The sequence below is a fragment of the Ctenocephalides felis genome, unplaced genomic scaffold, assembly GCF_003426905.1.
Source record: "Ctenocephalides felis isolate EL2017-DRISC unplaced genomic scaffold, ASM342690v1 CF-g0.4_SCAFFOLD_00845, whole genome shotgun sequence".
NCBI lineage: Eukaryota > Metazoa > Arthropoda > Insecta > Siphonaptera > Pulicidae > Ctenocephalides > Ctenocephalides felis.
Genome location: NW_020536999.1, coordinates 15,394,072 through 15,414,447, shown reverse-complemented (window position 1 = coordinate 15,414,447; position 20,376 = coordinate 15,394,072). Strand labels below are relative to the sequence as shown.

The 20,376-nt window shown below is 31.1% G+C and overlaps 1 protein-coding gene across 1 annotated transcript in view; it reads right to left on the bottom strand.

The window, feature by feature from the left end:
• LOC113372629 (dynein heavy chain 6, axonemal-like) overlaps window positions 1-9,754 on the bottom strand; it is a 37,147-nt gene extending 27,393 nt beyond the window's left edge. Inside the window, 24 exon segments of the mRNA XM_026612990.1 lie at window positions 1,405-1,577; window positions 1,782-1,972; window positions 3,247-3,453; window positions 3,532-3,780; window positions 3,883-4,075; window positions 4,189-4,415; window positions 4,519-4,759; window positions 4,820-5,055; window positions 5,121-5,330; window positions 5,388-5,587; window positions 5,687-5,872; window positions 6,019-6,132; window positions 6,216-6,408; window positions 6,537-6,728; window positions 6,803-7,068; window positions 7,149-7,441; window positions 7,509-7,756; window positions 7,873-8,019; window positions 8,172-8,420; window positions 8,483-8,590; window positions 8,653-8,925; window positions 9,000-9,254; window positions 9,317-9,616; window positions 9,683-9,754. Of these exon segments, the coding sequence (XP_026468775.1) occupies window positions 1,405-1,577; window positions 1,782-1,972; window positions 3,247-3,453; window positions 3,532-3,780; window positions 3,883-4,075; window positions 4,189-4,415; window positions 4,519-4,759; window positions 4,820-5,055; window positions 5,121-5,330; window positions 5,388-5,587; window positions 5,687-5,872; window positions 6,019-6,132; window positions 6,216-6,408; window positions 6,537-6,728; window positions 6,803-7,068; window positions 7,149-7,441; window positions 7,509-7,756; window positions 7,873-8,019; window positions 8,172-8,420; window positions 8,483-8,590; window positions 8,653-8,925; window positions 9,000-9,254; window positions 9,317-9,616; window positions 9,683-9,739 (5,008 nt within the window). The 5' untranslated portion in view covers window positions 9,740-9,754.
• Window positions 9,755-20,376: the final 10,622 nt, after the last annotated feature.

Below are 20,376 nucleotides of genomic sequence, written 5' to 3'. Positions count from 1 at the left end.
GCATCTCTGCAAGCTATGATCACCTTTTCGTACTCGTCGGCTTTCGAATAAGTTGGGAACCTCACTCACCTAGTAATTGAATGTCATTTTCGATAAACTGACATTTATAACTGACAATTATTTGCGATATAGAACTTCTTTCGCAGGAGAAATCTTTATTTCTCGAGATGTACCATAATTATATTTTTCTCACCATACATATTGGGTCAGAAATCCACAAACATTGCTATTTGAGTTGCAACTAGTGGTGCATGGCATCGTGCCTTAAGGCAAATTGTTGAAATTTTCCGTACCAGAATTAAGTATTCGAGCAAAAAAAAACTAATAATCAATAAATATAAATCAATGATTAAAAACAATTGTCTTAAATATTTTCAAAGAGATAATTATAATTAATATATATAGGTAATTTTTTTACACACCGCACACCAACCAAACCTTGACATTTAAAATTGTCTGAATTTTTTTTTACAGATATTATACATAAAATCATTTGATACGTATTTCAGGATTTTGCTGAAAAAAATTTTTTTTACGTAAATATTTACGATTGAAATATGGATTTATTGCTCAACTCCTATGAACATCCTCTGCGGTAAATTAATTATCTCCAGTTGTGCCGATCGAATAAATGTTTTTTGCAATTTTCTTAACAAGCCTTAAATATCTACAAAGGTTTTACTTACCCTTCCCACAACTTATCGATTGACCAAATCGATTGAAATAAAACATATTTTTTCTTTTTTCTCTGCTAATAATTTTTTCTCATAATATACAGTGACGATCTTATCCCTCAAAACACTTAGAAATGTTTACATTAAAACGAGATTCCGAATGAATCCATCTGAGGATATATTTCTTACGATTACAATAACGGATATGAAATATAAACATTTTTAAACTGAATTGTAAATTTAAAATCTAAAGTATGAAATTTTGTATATTTTTGAAATTTGTTGAACCGCATAAGAGAACTTTAACAATTAAAAATCTTGGTACTACACACCCAAAAAAATTGTAACAAAACTTGTACTCATTTTTTTAAATCTCTATTATATCTAACAATGTGACGTGCACGTGTCCAATGGTCGTTTAAACCGCCAAATATCATTTTTTTTACATTTTTTTGTATCTCCAAACCGCTCCTTATCAATAGAAATCGAATATTTTTTTAATCATTCAAATCGATTGAATTGTGTTTGTCGAAATCGTCGACGAAAACTTGTATCCGAACCCAAATACACACACATGCACATCAATTTTTTCTAAAGTATGCCAAAATGTTTAGAAACCTCTGAAACGTGAAGATATGCAAAAATTTTCATTTTCGATTTTTTTGCGATTACTTTAACTTACCCTACGGGAAGTTAAAAATATTAATCAAATTATAAATAACTATTTTACCTGAATTTAGTATATTGTTAATATCTTCTAAAAATTCTTCTTTTACAATCTGCGTATCAGTAAACAAAAACACCGTAGGTTCATCAACAGCACCAGCTTTCCAATACAAGGCACGCAAATCTTCCTGGAAGGAACTGTGATCGTATCCTCGGGTCAATTCAATTTGCATACACCTGTAAAAAAATAAATGTATATTTTCGATGTATATAAGTCTGAAAGATTCTTCTTATTGATTTTACTTTTTCTATATTTGGTCTCATTCGATTCAGAATGACTTGAAACGTCGAGAAAACATAAAGTTAGCAAATCGGAATATTTTGCAAAAAAAACAACTTTGGGACGTTAAAAAATTAATCTACCAATTTCTTTCGACTCACTTGTATCCGTTGACATGCGACGCCAGCCTGGTCAACGTCTGCCTGCCCATGCCGCTGACTCCGACCATCAGCCCGTTTCCGCGCTCTGCCCGCAGGAGGCGGGTCAGTCGCAGAGTGTGCTCGATCGCGTCGATGAAGAAGTCGATGTGGACGTCCTTGCAGTACACGATGTTGTAATCGTCCATGAAATCCTGAATGAAAATTAATAAATGTACTAAATTGTTTATTTAGTAATAATAAATTAATTTTGTTTTAATTGCCATTATTAGGTAAACTATAGTGATGCATGGCATCGTACCTTAAGGCAAATTGCTGAAACTTACCGAAAACTAAATAATTAACAAAAACTTTGCAAAACTTTGAAAAAATTTGATTTTTGAGAATTTTTGAAAAAAAAAAGTTTTTTGAAAAAATTGATTTCTTTTTATATTCGATTTTTTTGTATCTTAAATTTTTTTGAAAATTTTGAAAATTTTGAACATTTTTAAGCAATCACACTGCATAGCTGATTTGGAGTCAAAATATCAAAGCGCGTGAACGCCGCGTAGCCAACGTGTAAACATTAGTACATCTAATATGATTTTGAGCAATAATATTATGAAAACAAACAAATAATATCACAACAAATAACAGATATCAAACAAACAATTATCTGACCAACTTCAGTAATACTCTTAGCTAATTCACCATTGTAGAAATGTGTTTCTTGCAAAGACGGCAAGAAGGCATCAAGTCCAATGTTTTATTTTTAATTTTAACGGATTTTACGAAATAATAGCTCTACATTATTCAACGAATGTAATATTTAACTTTTGTATAACTGATCCGGTATTCAGTCCATATAAATGTACACAAAATTTGTACTTATCATTATAATCTTTATAAAATATCTGACAATACGATGTACATATGTCTAATGTTCAGTTTTGACCGCCAAATGGCATTAGCTTCTTTTTTTTTTCAATGTATCTCCAGCGACGCTGGACCTGCCTTTACAGAAATCAGTTGTTCATTTCGTCAATACAAGTAAAATGTTTTCTAAATTATTTAAATCGGACGCTCCGTTATCTCAAAAACTTAAATACAATTTTAGCACTTTTCGCCCCGTAACTCAGAACTGCCTTTGCCAAAAACTACTCAGCCCGTCTCCTTATCAGTAGGAATCAAATGTTTTTTAAATTATTCAAATCGGTTAATCCGTGTTCGCAAAATCATCCACAAAAATTTGTATCCGCACTCACGCATACACACACATACACACACACATAATTTTTTTCTAAGATATGCAAATATGTTCAGAAACCCTTGAAACGTAAAGATATATAAAAATTTTCATTTTTTTGCCATTACTATATCTTAACCTCCGCGGCAGCAGCAGTCTTCATCATTTTAAAAAGTTAGAAACCTTATCAAATTTTTACTTAAGTGGTTGAAAAGTTACAAAAACTATTTTATAAGCACGCACTGTCAATATATTCCGCAATTTATCCAGATTCGTAATTTCTTCATAAATCCTCTCCTCTCTAGCCTTGCCAGGGTACATAAAGTCTCCATAAAGCAAAAGTTCTCCAGGTTTTAAAACTGGAGTATCTAAAAACCGAGTACAAACTTCGCGCATCAAACTATGGAAATAAGTTTTATCCTCGTCGTTTATTAGACGGTCATGGAAAACCTGAAATAAATATAAAATATACAAGAGTTCAGTAACACACTGTTATTTCTTTAATTTCTTATTATTTCTTATAATTACTCTTAAACATTCATGGTAGAACAATCGATTCATCTGAGGCTGATCTCGTATGGTATCACTATTGGCTTGTAAAATTCCCTGAACGCATTTCGATAAATCTCTCAAATTGAATACATAATGAGATTTTGCAGGGGTAGGCAACAATTCCTCTGCTATTCGTTCGTATATGACGACTGCAGCTGCCACCAGAGGCTCTGCCAATTCTCTTATGGGTACTGTAAAGTCTGCGAAAAATCCTTTCAGAATGGACTAGAAGAGAGAAATATTATAAAATCAATATTTATAATTTAATTGTTTTTGTCAAACCAAAATTGCTTTTAATAATTATTTTTATATAATTTCATCACTCACGTAAAAAATGACTTTTAAGGATATTTCTTGAGGAGGAGGAATCAGCAGCATACTAAAATGTCGGACAAATCGAGGAGTCAATGGATTTCGTCCACCACCAGGAGGAGCACATGCGCAAGATATCACCACGTCAACGATATCTTTCCAAAACATTTTTTCACGATCGTAAAGGCCACCAAAGTCCAGAATTTGCCTAAGAAAATTGAAGCCAGTTAGGTGAAAGAGTGCTCCCATGTAATTTACTTATTTCAAAAATCTAACTTTCTAAGTCCAAACTATTCTATATTCTACCATCAATTATCAAACCTGAGTAATTCTATGGGTGGTTGAGCACCATATATTTCCAGCTTCGGCATATTCACATCGTCCACAAAAATTATAACATATTTTCCAATGGGTGCTCCAATTTGCGTCCTTCTTCTTTTCTCCATTCTGAGTTCCAACATTTCTTGAGTACGAAAACTGCTCGTCTGAGCTGAGAAGTTCAATATAGCTGGTATGGCATTAGATTCTTCGTTCAATTTGTTTAAAACCTAAAAATAATAAAGATTTAATCATAATAAAAACGCAAGTCAAAGTTACAAGAAAAGTGGTAGCTAAATTTTGGCTTGACTGCTAATCTATTTCCCTATTTACCTCTCGAGCAATAACTGATTTTCCTACACCAGTATCCCCTGTAAACATTACTGGCCTTCTGGCTTCTAACAAAAGTGCAGCGACATGTCCAAATCTGGCAGTATCTATTGTAGGCACAAGCATTTCGAAAAACTTCACTTCAGCATTATACTCAAACTCGTCGACTATTAAATCCCAATCACATAATTTGCGGATTTTGGGATCCATGAAAACTGTCCAAAGATCAACATCAGGAGGTAGACTAAAAAGGCAATTAGTAAAATACAAAAATTAATTATTTTTTCCTTATTATAGAACTAACTATGCTTCCGGTACAGCTTGAAATGTTTCCTTCACAAGGTCTTGCAGCTTTTCCCGTGAATCTTGTAGCAGATTACCACCAACTGACCACAAGGCTGCCCAAATAAAAATTTGGCAGACATAAGTCCTAGCCTTAGATTTGTCTCCAGCAGCTACTCCCAAACCTTGACCAGGTCCTGCTTGTTTTAGCAAAGTCTCAATGAGAGAACATAACATTGTGATCTTGCTGATATCAACCTGAGAAAAATAAGACTTATCAAAACTATCTGTATAAAATTTAATACAGCAAAATTTGTTTTAACCTGATGAATTGAATACGCGCCATGTTTTCTCACATACTGCATTATCGGAGGCAAGAACTTTGTGAAGAGCCCCATCAAAAATTTCATATGCTCAGGCAGAAGAGCGTTTGATGGCAATCTTTGTGACCAAGACTTAACATAAGGTAGCCATCCAAGATTTTCAGGATCTATATAAACCATTCCACATCTCGAGACTGTAGCTGGAGATGCCTACATAAAATTGTTTATATCAAAATATTGCATCACTTGAAGTAATATCTGGTTTACCTGAGACAAATCCATAACTTCAAACACCATGTGGACCCAAGGCGTTAATTTTATTCTTTCAGAGTTTGCCAAACACAACATTTTATTATCGTCCAAAACGGTGTTCAGATTTTCAATCCATACTGCATCTACTGGACCATCGTTAATGATCCATTGATGAGCTTCTTCAGTGCTGGAACAAGCTTGTCGGACAGCAATTCCTATCCAACATAGCTAAATAAATATCTTATATCCATGTAATTGATTAATGTATTGGTACAGACTAAATTTATAATTTATTTATTGTTGAGCCTACTTACCCATGAGCCCATCTTTCCACTCCAGAGTCATAGAATTGACTTCACCATACAACTCTGAGATGTGTATAGCTTTTGGATTCATCGTAAATTTATTAACAGGTCTGTAATATGGATCTGGTTCTTCCCAATCATATAATCTTGTAAGAGCATTTCCCAAAGCATGCAGAACTGTCGTTTTGCCACCACCTAATATTAATAAATAAAAAATACTCAATCTGCAGCAGAAAAAATTAAAAGTTTTATTTTTCAAAAAGTAGTTCTCATAATCAGTGCTGTAGAATTTAAGATAGACATTATGTTTTTCACTATTACTCTTTTTTCTGTGAATTTACCTGTAGGTCCAACAAGCATAACACCCCAACGTACTACCATAGTTTCATGCAATTGGATTATTTTCAGAATGATACATTCTTCTGGTTGGAAACCATTTTCAGTCAACACTTCGACTAAAATTTAAATTCAAATAGTTATTGATAAGATAGAAAAATATGTTTAGTGAAATAATAGACTTTAACTTCAATTTTATTACCTATTGCCTTGAAAAGACTTCCGTGTTCCTGCACCGGCAATTCTAAACCAGGGAACAGATCGCTCAAAATTCCTTTGAACAATTCTGCATCATCAGCCAAGAATTTTGGTAAATTGGTATCTCTCAGAGCACAAATTAAGGTGACATCTTCTCTCTGATCTGGATTTGCTCTCTTTAATGCACCTGCCATTACCTATTCAGAGAAATTAATATTTAAGAAAAAAAAGTAGTGTTCAATACTATTACATGAGTATTAGAAATAATTGTATTCAGTAGTCAAATTGCACAAAGCCCAATTCGAATCTCTATCAAAAAACTTACCAACACACTCTTGACTGCTCTCATACCAAAATCATAATGATCTTGTATAGAAAGTTGCTCACTGCACAATTTGTACATTTGCACCATTTTTTGTGCTAGAGGTTTCGAGGCTTCAAATCCTTCAGAATACAATATAACTTCTGCAATCAAGGCGTAGTCAGGAACCATCATAGCCATTGGACGGAATAAAGCCTAAATTAAAAATAGATCATTGTTTAATCAACATATCGTGGAATTATTGTTATGTGTAAATCACTAATATTTACTTTTAAATTATCCGGCAACTCTGTTCTTCCTGCATATCCTGGATTCATGGTGATGAAAGCAGCACAAGATCTAACCAACTTGATCTCCCTTCCTTCAAACATAAATCTGGTCACACCAGCTACCTTGGCATTTCTTATGGTGACAAGTTGTTGAGCAATTACAGACAATACTTCTATATCAATTCGATTGAATTCATCAAAACAGCACCATGCTCCTGACTGTGCTAGACCACTGAAGAAACGACCCATCATTTTGTAATCCAAGCCTAAAAAATATATATAGAACTTGGTAAATAGACTATAGTATTTAATATCCAACCTTTATAATTTTATGTATTATGTTTACCCTCAGAACAGTTGAAAACAACGCACTGAACAGCCAAAGCTTTAGCCAAATCTTTAGTAGTCTCCGTTTTCCCAGTACCAGCTGGTCCAGCAGGTGCTCCTCCTAAATCCATCTGTAGGGCTCCCATTAAACATAAATAACAGCGATCAGTCAAAGGTGTTATAACGAGTACACCACCTGCACCCAAATATTCATAACTGTATGGAAGACAAGCACTGGACATTCTGGCTTCAATGGTCTCCGTTTGAGTCAACCAGTAGTAACGCATCATTTTGAGCCATTCGAAATCGTTTCTAGAAAATAAAAATTTACATCCAGCATATTTGAGCATAAAGAATAATTTGATCCAATAATACTTACGCTGATGCCACTCTATGCTTCACCATGTTTGATATATTATCTCTGGCATGTACATCAATGGTGATGAGTGCACACAGAATTTTTCTCAATAACTTGGAAATGTCTGTTCTAGCAAGTGCTGCCATAGATGTTAATTGATCGATATTTGTTTGCTCAAATAACTGCATTAATTTGACTCTATCTCCAGTAGATTCTAAAACTCTGTGGACGTGTCTAGCCCACATAGTTTGGGATACTATCAATACAATCTGCACAAGATGAGAGAAACTCTTATTTATTACATATGCAGAAAAATGATCAAATTGTGAATGCACAAAGTGAATGATAGGAATTGATAATTGAAGCAAAAATTAATTATTTTCACCTGATTCGGATGCATTGTTAGCCACTCCATTCGTTCCCTGGCATCATAATCTATATAGGCTGCCTTCATTCTGCGTTTCAAACTGGCAAACATAAATTCTTCCACCTTACCAAGCCAATCCTCCACACTTCCTCTAGCTTTCAGTCCCTGTATCATCATCACAGTATATCAATTGAAATACGCATAAAGTTACAATTTTTAGAAGCTCCAAACAAATATCAAAGTCCAAATCAACATCTGGTCATTGTTACTTTTTATACTTGCGAATTGCATAATGCTGTTTTTTTCCTTATGTTTACCTTTCCAAGTGGTACTCGTTCTTCTTCTGGTGATATCATAGCAATGATATCAGTGGTCAGAACTTGAGCTGCTGCTGCAGGATCTTCTCCTTCTTCTGCAGCTTTCGAACCAAACTCCAATTTTGCAATTGCATCAAAGCATTTACGCAAATGTGGTTGAACAGCGTGAGGATTCTTGGTTTGAGCGAGAATTTCCAATAATTCGTCATTGGATAAAAAGTAGAACCTCGGGAATGCAACACGTTTCACCTGAAAATAAAAAAAGAACAATTAAAAATTTTTTTGAAAACTTTCAAAAATTTTACAATTACCTCTAAGTATGCTTCTAAACATCTGGTAATGATATCTAGCAATTGATTATTTTTCTTAAAAGTTTCCAATACACCTGGACTGGTCATCGCTGGCATTGCCAAAGGTGTCTAAAATCAGACGGTCATTATTTATATATTTCATCGTTTACCCATATTATATTTTATTAAACCTTCTGAGTTCTTCTCATAATTTCCTTCCACGATTTGTCAACTATAATGAACAACTTGGCTTCCTTCGGTAATTGTCTTTGAATATCAGGGGCCGAAAATATGGCCTCCAGGTAAAGCCAACTTTGTTGGCATGTGTACCACTCGTCTAAGGTTCTTGAAAATAGATCTAAGGCACGCATCCACTCATCTACTCTTGGTTTAATAGGTCCTACATGTCTAGAGGCAGCAATTGTGTTGATATTTATGTTGCTTTCGTCTATAATTAATTGGAGCTGAAAAACAACAAAATTCAGGTGAAACTTTCACATGCTAAATAAATTATTTAAAATAATATTTTTATCGTTACCTCGTCCAAACCTGCCAAAATAAACACATCCTTGCTGTCTTTATGAGGCACAACGGACAATTCTGTCTCTTTCCAAGCATTCTCAACTTTTTTCAATAGCATTTCCAGACCAGCCTCTGAACTGGCTTGTCCTGATATTTCCATGAGTTCATCAGGTTTTTCAAAACAACCGGCGTCGTCTAACATGCGCAAAGTCAGTAACTCTTCTGGTGGAAATTTGCGCTCCAAAATTGTTTCTATGCTCAGCCAGTGACGCTAAATAGTAGAAATTGATAATAAATAAAAATTATAAAGTATAGAAAATCCAAACCGTTTACCGTTTTCAAATTCGGATTTCTCAAATATCCAATCACAGGCAACTTTTCCTTAAAAGTCTCTACTTCATATTTCAAAACAGGCACCAATTTATTAGAAGGCAGACCTTTTTCTAACTGAGTCACGTTTTTTAACATCTTAATCGTTTCCACACTAATTTCTTCGGAATCAAGTTCGTCAAAGTCACAATTGTACCATTTATCCATCATTGCATTCCAAGCCTCCAAACTATCCCAGAGAAGAATTCTCAATTTTATTGCTAAAGCGACATCATCCAGCTGATCAAATCTGAAGATTTCCACCTAAAAGAGATTCAGACTCATCTTATAAATGATGGTTAAATAATTTTATTACATCGATAAGCTTACCTTGAATGCTTTCTGATAGTTTTTGATATCAACAGCTTGCTGTTGGAGTTTTTCCATATCGGTTTGCAATTTTTCCAAAAAGTCTCTGACATCTTGCGGATTCGTATCTCTTTCAATAAGCCAAGGTTGCAGTGCCAAAAGCTGAATTTGATCCAATTCTCCTATAAGAGCTTTGATATCTTGACCAACAGATGTATTAAACATTTCTGTCAACTGTTCACGACTTTCATTCTTGAGGGTGATCATACTTTTAACAAACTCTAAACATATATAAAAAGTTGTTCAATAATATTTATATTATAAAAAATTTATATAAAATTACCTAATTCTCTTCTTGATTGAGTAAATCTGTTTTCAAGTTCTTCATCCAAAGCAACATCTAAATCTTTCATTATGCCATAGAGTTCAACAGTATAATCCATCATTTTTTCTAATTCTTCGCATTTGGCAGTTGCTCCATCAAGGCAATTAAGATATTGCACAAAGTCATGGGTTTCTTCAGGAATCTTATCCAATTCGTATGATAAATCCATGCATCCTTGCATTATGTTTTCAGAATACTCGTTTGCAATCCTAAATTTAATTAGACATAAATTAGGGTATAAATCTACTTGCTAACTTCCAGTAGGGCAAGTTATAGTAATCGCACAAAAATTGAAAACGAACATTTTTATATATCTATACGTTTCAAAGCTTTCTGAATATTTTGGCATACCTTAAAAAAAATGGATGCGTTTGTGTTTGTGTGTGCGGATACAAATTTTCGTCGACGATTTCGAGAACACCGATTTTAATAATTCAAAAAACATTTTACTTATATATATTGACGAAATGAACAACTGGTAAAATTTTTGGGAAGGCAGGTCCAGCGAATATGGATTTTCAAAAAAAATAAGTTTAAAAAATGTCATTTGGCGGTCAAAAACATTCATTAGATATATATACATCAAATTATCAGATATTTTATAGAGATTTTAATATTGTGTACACATTTTGTATAAATTTTTTTGGGTTCCGTACCAAGATTTTTAATTTTAAATTTTATTTATATGGTTCAAACAAATGTCCTCGACATTTTCGATAGTCGACATTTTCGACAATATGGAATAACCAATATATAAAATTGAAAAATCATTCGGTTCATACTCGATGGCGAGGCGTTTTTGCTATTTCGGAGGTATGGAGCGCAAAGGGTGTGAAAACGGTTATGCAGTTTTTGAGAGAACGGATCACCCGATTAGATTAATTCAAAAAACATTTTGCTTGAGCAGACTATGTGCAAAAAATGCATTTACAAAAAATGTAATAATTTTGGGTAATAAAAAAAACAAAATTTTCAAAAAAATTCAAAGTTTCAAAAAATTCGAGTTTTCGAAATTTTTCATCATTTCCAAAAATAAGACTAAATTTTCAGAAATTTAAAAAAAAAAATGATTTCTTATAAAAATTTGAGAATATTACGATAATTCCAAAAAAAAAAATTGAATATTTTCAAAAATTTTCAAATTCTCAAAATATTTAGAAAAATCGTTTTTTTTTTAAATTCCAAAAAAATTCAAATTTCTAAAAAAATTGAAAATTTTGAGAAAATTTCTAAATTATCAGAAAATTTCTAAATTATCAAAAAATCAAATTTAAAAAAAATTGACTCTTACATAAATTGTTCCAAAAACACGCTCGTCGCCCAATTTAAAAAACACTTATAAGTTTACAATATGTAATAAATAATCTACTTGAAATTATTCAAAACAATTATTGATTATTTTCATTTCTCGAATGTTTAATTACGGTACGGGAAGTTCCAGCAATTTGCCTTAAGGCACGCTGCCATGCGGCCCACTAGTTTAATTTTTTTTAACTTACAAAGGCAAAGTGTAGGTTTCCTCCGTCAAAATACTCATGGGAACTGGCAAAATTGTATCCCTCATTCGATTTTGCTTCAGAAGAAATAATCCTAAATGTTGAGCAGGAAGTATTCTTTGAACAAAGTCTATTGTTTTCTTGAGACGTTCCATTATTCGGCGATGTTCTTTCAAATCTAAAATAGAAATAGAGTTAAATGCTAAAAAATATGGACACATTTAAACCAAAATTTCTAAACTTTTCCATCATACCTCTGCACTGTTTTAATTCATCACGATCAATTGTAAGATCTTCCTTGTACTGTAACCGCATATCTTCAAATCTTTCAAGATATTTGAAAGTATTATTAAAACTCATGTCCAATAATTTAAAAAACTGTCCTCTCAAATTTTGGTAAGTATCCTCACTCTGTAAAATTTCTTTCACATCTGGTGCACGACCATATACTCTTTCCTGTTTTTTGCCTAAAATAGTCGGCCTGAAAATGATAAATAATTGATGGTAATTTTTTAAAATATTTTAAAAATAAACTACTTACTCTGTGAAAGGAAGGTAGAATGGATCTGATAAAAGTGGTTTGAACTTGAATACTGATCCTTCCCACATTTCTATAAGTTCACAGAACGTGGACATGACAATTGTTTTTCGCGGATCTAGGCATATTTCATCTTCAGTGATGTTGATGAAGAATACAAACATTGGATTCTGCAAAAAATAATAAAATTTTATAAAAATATCATGCAAGAAAAAATTAAAAAAGTTATGATTGTAAAAAACAAAATAACAAAAGGCAATACTGCAGTAAGATTCTTTATATGTTATTTAGAAGTATATTTTGTCGTTCTTGTACCTTACTTTTGTGAGAGTTGAATTAAAAAAAACTAGCTGAAAGTGGCATTTAGCCTTAAGACAAGTTGCATGAACCCACCGACATTTGTAAGACTTAAACAATCGGAATTGAATTTTATTTTGATAAAATCCAAAACTGTTTATTTCAAAAATAAAGTTATCGCTTTCAATTCAATCTAAATATTGCGATTTCGAATAGAATATTCTCAAACACATTTATATTGACAGTAATTATAGTATTAATAATATAACAGAGACACGTGCTTGTATGGGTAGCTTATTATTTTTAATTTTAATGAATTGATAATATTTGACTCATTTCACTTCTCAAACTTTGATAAATTTTTAACATTAAACTATTTGTCGTAGGACCGTAACATTTCAGTATGTTTTATATCTATTGCCAAAAAAAGGTTCAAATAAAACGGCAAATTTTTTTTTCAACAGTTAATTTGAGGAAAACGATCCGGTAGATTTTTATCTAAAACTAATCAGTATCATTCCCAGTCAACATCTTTCGAACAGTTTTTGACTTTTTAAAATCGATTCAGAATTGAGAACTAAAAGTTGGACGAAAATTTATTCGCTTTTCTGTTATTTACAAAGAAACGGCTTAGCACAAAACTGAGAAAAGATAATCCACATCGAAATACATCGATTGGCTTTCAAAATTCTGAAATCGGTTCAGGCGTTTCTGAGCAAACGTCGATGAAAGTCCTAATTTTGACAAACGTCATAAAAACGATACTATATATATATAACGATAGATATATGGAAAGGCTTTTAAATTTTTGAAATCGGTCCAGCCGTTTTTGAGAAAACGTCGATTTACAGCAAAAAATCCGTTCACACACACTCACATATTTTTTTCAAATTTGGTCTCATTCGATTCAGAATGGCTTGAAATGTCTACTAGTGCTAAGATATATTTTTTAATATCTATTTATAAGGTACAAACTTGTGGCGATTTAGACAGACGTTTCTTCTCAAGAACTGCATCTGGGCTATTTCCTTCTAAGGCTTCAGTACTAGGTCCTAATGCCATTTGTTCCTCAAATGCCATCACCATTGTGCGAAATGACCAAAACATCAGATGGTACATCATGGATATCATGAAATAGTCAACGTATCCTAGAAATCTACAGTGGATTTTTTTTAGTTTTATGTAGACCAAATTTCAACAAATTTTTATTACCTTGCTAATCTTCCACAATATTTTCTTTTATTTGCACGTTGCGTAAAACTCATGATTTGGCCTTCTCCGGAGGTTTTATGTTTTCTTCTTTTCTTTAAATTGGTGTCAGAAGCTGGTGCAAAATTTCTATCGTCGGTGTAAAAACCACGAGCTAGTAAGGACGCGTGCATGGCTTCGTCTACAAGAGTCATAGAATCTTCACGAATAGTGACCAGCTCATTGCTTATGTATTCGAATTTTCCTAACTAGAAAAAAAAGAAAACAATTAGTTGAATTTAACTAAAAAAAATTTTGGACCATGTAATAAATTTATACATATTGATATTGTAATGGATTGAATCTGATAAATTTCATAAAATTTGTAAATCGTTTTTCACCTGATCCTCGATGAAGTAGAAAAAAGGAATATTTTCTATATAAGTCATGTCCACAAAAGAGTCATTTGTGAGATTGAATAATCGTTTTCTTAAAGCAAGAATCGCTTTTGCTAAATGTACATCGAGAATATATAAAGAGTTTTGTAAGGCTGCCTGCGCTCCTTTATATTTCCTCCATGACAAACCAGTTTTCCAAACGTGAAATCCTTTCCACAGACGAAATTTGTAAAAAGTTGGAATCTGTTGAAAAAATAAATTGATAATAGAAATATATATAAATAAATTGTAATTTTGCAATTACTTATTGAGTAATTAAGGAAAAAAAATATTTACCGTCGAGACTTTTTTAAATCGCACATAATTTTCCTCCCATTTTTCGAGTGGTGTAAATAGGGCTTCGTATCTTGCAAATTGTGTTATTCCATGTCTTGAGGCTGTTGTTATATTAACACCATCGGTCTCCTGATATGTAACTTCTCTGTAAATAAAATTTAATCTTTAGTTGTAGTGAAAAGGTTTTTTTCATATAATAAGTTGCAGTCCACACAAGGCCATTTTTACTAGAATTTTAAATCCTTAAGTGGAAATCTGATATCATACTGCTTGATATCAAGTTTGGCCATAAATCCTAATACTTTCAAGTAAAATTTTTAAATTATTACCTGAAACAATAAGGATCAAAAAACTCAGACGACTTCGGAACTGCATATCCGAGATAAACAAAACTATCATCAGTTTTTTTCTTCATTCTCTGCAAAAGTTCCATGTGATCAGGAATATCAGGTGGCTTGTGCTTCTTAACTGTAATTAAGATAAAAATAAAAATATTAATAAACAAGCATTAGATATTAAACATATCAAAGCAAAGTGCATTTAAAAAAATTACATTATGTAACTGATGTGTACAAATCAATCAACTTTTTAATCGTATCTTAATCAAATTACAAAATCATACCAGTTAAAAAACCAATTTCCTTTCACGTGGTCTATATGAAAACATTATCATAATCGATTTAAGATTATTATCTAATCAATAAACACTGATAATATTTTTGTCAAAATAACAATTACGTTAGTCAGTTTTAAAGTATTCTAAGAACATCAATAAACATGAATTTATTTTGATAAAATTTTATATCATTTCAGTACTTGCAAATTTCAAGTACTTCTCTAAAAATCATTTAATTTGATATATTGTACATTTAACGTCATTAGAAGTTCATGATAAATCTGATTTACCAAATTCATGTTTTTTCAGGGGTTCACGTCATTCTGAAGTATATGAGCCAAAATTTGACCTTTCGCCAATTCTTTTTTTCAGAAACAGTTACACCTTATTATTTCTTACCCTAAAAACCGGATTCACCAATTTAATGTTTTTTCAAAGTTTCAAGACATTCTGAATCGTTTGACCCCAAATTTAGAAAAAAGTACGAGCTTAAATTTGACCTTTCGCCAATTCTTTTTTTCAGAAACGGTTACACTTTATTATTTCTTTCCCTAATAGTCTGATTTACTAATTTCATGCTATCTCCACGTTTCAAGTCATTCTGAGATGTTTGACCCCAAATTTAGAAAAAAAGTATGTGAGCTAAAATTTGACCTTATGCCATTTTTTCAGAAACAATTATACCTTATTATTTCTTACCCTTAAAATCTTATTTACTAATTTTATGTTATCTCCACGTTTCAATTCATTCTGAGCCGTTTGACCCCAAATTCAGAAAAAAGTATATAAGCCAAAATTAGACCTTTCGCCATTTTTTTTTTCAGAAACGGTTACACTTTATTATTGCTCACCCTAAAAATCTGATTTACTAATTTCTTGTAATCTTCACGTTTCAATTCTGAATCATTTGACCCCAAATTTAAAAAATAAATATGTCAGCCAAAATTTGACCTTTTATCATTTTTTTTTCAGTAACGGTTGCACCTTATTATTTCATACCATTCTGAATCGTTTGACCCTAAGTTTAGAAAAATGTATATGAGCCAAAATTTGACCTTTAATCAACTCTTTTTTTTAGAAACGGTTACACCATATTATTTCCTACCCTCAGAACTAAAAATAATATAATATTATTAAATATGCACAAATATTACAATTGATCTTACTTGAAATTTTCCGTCCAGGATCATGATGATGGTCATGTTTCGGTTTGGGTTTCTTCAGAGGAGATTTCAGTACTAAAAATAATTATATGATTTATAATTATTTATGAAAAATAATATAACATGACTGTTAATAATAAATATATGTAAATTTGATTACATTTATCATATTGTGTTTTCTTTTAACTTTAAACAAATTTCCAGTATTATAAAATTATAATATTATTATTTTTATACACTAAAATTACAGAAATATCGAATAGTGTGGACAGTTGCTGGAACCTAAACGCATTTTGCATTTCAACAAATAAATATTCACACAGATTGCTCTCTACAAGCTAAACCGTAAAAGACATGAAAAAACTTTGTTCGTACGAAAGATGCAGAAAAAAATTACGAATAAAATAATATATAAATGGTTAGGTGTGTTCATATAATTTTCTCAAGATTTTCCAGTTTTCCTTAAATTTTTCAATTGCAACTTGCCTGTAGGCTAGAAACTAAGAATTTTGAGATCTTCCTAACGATGTATAATACTATATATGTTTTCTTTACAAAAGTATCAAAATAAAAACATGTCTACAAAGTTAAGTATTAGGACTTGACAAGTTTGCCTTTAAATTTGATTGAAAATGCAAAAAAAGATTGCATTCTAAAATTTATAAAAAACCTGTAGATTTTATTAAAACTGACTGTAGTTTCAGTAACTAATTATTAATTAAAAATATTAAAATATATGGATTTTCAAATATATTCATATTAAAACCTGGTTGTTCTTTCCGAAGAAGTGGACGCTTAGTTGATATCATTCGTTGATGGTAATCAAAACCAGTCTGTGGAAAAAAATAGAATTTTATAAAAAAATATTAGAACATAAAAAACTTGACAAAATATGTGGCCAATGCATTGAATAAAATATAATTAAAATGCATTAAATAGTTAACCAAATTATTTCTGTATCCAACAATGTTGCAAAAAAAATACAGTTGTACCCAAATAGATTTTCACCAGACTAGTGAGCTGACAATAAAATATCATAATATTATAATAGAGTGCAAAGAAATATTTAACTAAATTTTTAAGTTTTCTATGTAGTTATAAATGATAAGAATATTTTATTTACCAGTGGTTCATCTATTTTGATTTTGCGATCAATAATTTGCAGAAGGTTTTTATGAGGAACATGAAGCGGAGACTCCACATCAATCCATAGACCAAATATAATAATAATAAAATCAATGTTTTTTATATTTTTATAAACAAAAAGACAACATATGATCTATTATTTGTATGTTGGTACGTAATTCCTGAAACAAAAAATATTAGCAACCCATTGGTTGTCTGTTTGTTCTCAGAAGAAACTTTTACCTTTATATATGTGTCATGATTGTCCTGAAAGGCTAATTTTATTCTAGACATAATAAAATGGTAATAAAATATGTTTCTCACCTGGATACTTAACTCTCTCCCGAGTTGTAAGACGATCGATCATATTATTAGCCATTTCGACATCAGTCTTGGGATGTGAATTTATTTTGACATATTCTTTTTCCACAGCAGTAGATTTCGATAAAATTTCGCTAAGACGTTTCTGTTTTCTCATAATACTTGCTGCTGTCAACTTTGGCTTTGTGTCTTGGGTGTCTACAGTAGACCTAAAAAAATAGAAAAAATATTATTAATATTTTTCAACCTACATAGGCTAAGTTGTAGTAATCGTTCAAAAATCGAAATTGAAATGTATTACGTTTTTCACGTTTTGAAGGTTTCTGAACTTTGGCATATCTCGGAAAAATTGATGTGTGTGTGTGATTTGTGTGTGTGTTTTGTGTATCCGCAATTTTTGTGCACATTTTCGGGCGCACGGATTAAACCGATTTGAATCATTTGAAAACATTCAATTCCTATTGATAGGAAGATGTGCTGATTAGTTTTTGGCAAAGGGAGGCCCAACCGTTACGAAGATACGGAGCAAAGAGTGCAAAAAATAGAAATCAAGTTTTAGAGAGAGAACGGACCCCAGTAGAAATGAATCGTGGCTAGAGGGGTAAAAAATTGTGGCGCAATATTCAAAACTTGTTTTTAGATGGACCGGACAATATTGTTTTCAAAATTATAGAAAATTTGGAAAATTTATGGGAGAACTGTTTTATATGGTTTTTTACAAATAAAAACATGTTTTCCATCTGATTTACACGTCTAATTTTATATTTACACAAATTATACATAATTTTTAAATGAGGGCGTAATAGAAGCATTTTGTGGGCAACCAAGATTCGTTTCTTTAGTATTATCAAACTTGGGAAATACATGGTATTTATCACAAAAAAATCAACTTTAAATAAATAATTAATTATCATCCGATTGGAATGATCCAAAAAGCACTCAATTCGTAATAAAGGGTAAAAGTGGTAATTGAATTTTGGCAAAGGCAAGTCTAGCCGTTTCGGCGATACGGAGCTAAATATGCAAAAAATGACAGTTTTTGAGAGAGCTAGGCATCCTATTTGAATGATTCTTTCTGCTTGTGTTAACGGAAAGATTGCTTTAGTGGATTTTTTTTTATTTCGATTTTATTTTAATTTTCAAAAAAAAATAACTAAATTTTATTCTTTGAATATTTTTTTAAGGTACGGAAAATTTGAGCATTTTGCCTTAAGGCACGAAGCTGTATATCAGTAGTTTAAAAAATACAAATCTTGATATTTTAAGGTAACTTTCAGACACAATATTGTAAATAATTGACGTCTAGAAAAAAAATTTCTAATGAAAGTTCTTGAACACCATGTAAATTATGAGCCAAAACCTAATTATTTATCGTAATGCTTTTTAATAATATCTTAGTTTTTCAAGATTCTCATATATAAATTCAAATTATCTCACCTGAATATAAATTTTGGTTCTATTTTTGGTAAACGATCCGACATTTTGAATTAGTCTGCTATTTCTATAATCTTTATATTTTATATTACACATCTATATTATACATGAATATAATAAAAGTAAAAAAACATATGATAATTGATATTTTAATTTGATTACTAATGAAGTTTGTGACTTTTGTTTTAAATATATTAAATAAATAATTTTACGAATATAAATATATAATAAATATTGGTAGCAGTCTTTCTAATGATATTGGGACAAAAATTATTACAATTGAACTTCCAAGTTAAAAACTTGGTTCAAAATTTTTCTTTCATAACTATTGCCAACTCCATAACAATTGTCAGCATTTTGCTTCATTCCACTGATTGTGTAATAAAAGAAATATTTAAATAAATTGTTTATCAAAATTTAAACAAATAAGTTTGTCTAAATAGTCCTCTGTTATTTATTTAAATACCATCTATTTCATTTAATAATTTCTTGCAACTAATATTACTCAATACTAAATCAATTAGTAATTGCAAAACTTGAAACAAATTAAAATTATAAGAAAATTAATTATTATTTATTGTTGTTCTAAGAATACTTTAAATCTGGTTAACGTAATTGATATTTTTACAAAAATATTATCAGTCTTTATTAATTAGATAATAATCCTAAATCGATCTAATTAAGATAATCTAAATAAAATGCTAAGATAATGTTTTCATATTGGCCACGTGAAAGGAAATTGGTTTTTTAAGTGGAACGATTTTGTAATTTGATTAAGAAATTGATTAGGAATTTGAGATTTATTAGTACATACAGGAACGTATTTAGATAATCATAAATCTTTATTGAATAATTTTATTTTGGGTTATACATCTTATGTCAAGGTTACACTTATTAACTTCTCAAAGGAGAAGTTTATGTTTTCATAAAAAAATCTGATTCTCGACGTTTCAAGCCATTCTGAATCGATTGAGACCAAATTTGGAAAAAGTATGTATGTGTATGTGTATGTGAACAGATTTTTTGTCGTAAATCGACGTTTTCTCAAAAAACAGCTGAGCCGATTTCAAAAATTTAAATGCCATTCGATATATCTCGATGAGGACTAGCGTTTATAAATTTTCCTCAAAGCAAAATACCAATACCAACTAGTTTCGTTCAAAATATTACGATAAGTGTAGTAGCAATTCTCGGTGACTTGTTATAAGGTACCATGGAGAAAATATTAAGTACTTCAATATAATTTCAAAAGTTTCAAAAATTTAAATGGAAGCTCGTATATAAAGACCATATGTAAAGTTTTTTAAAAACAAAAATTATCAAATAAAATAGGTTCACCAAAAATAGCTATGTTACCCAAGAATTGGCCTATAAATTTGGTGATAGAATTGACCTTCCAGATTGTGCGTTTTCGATAT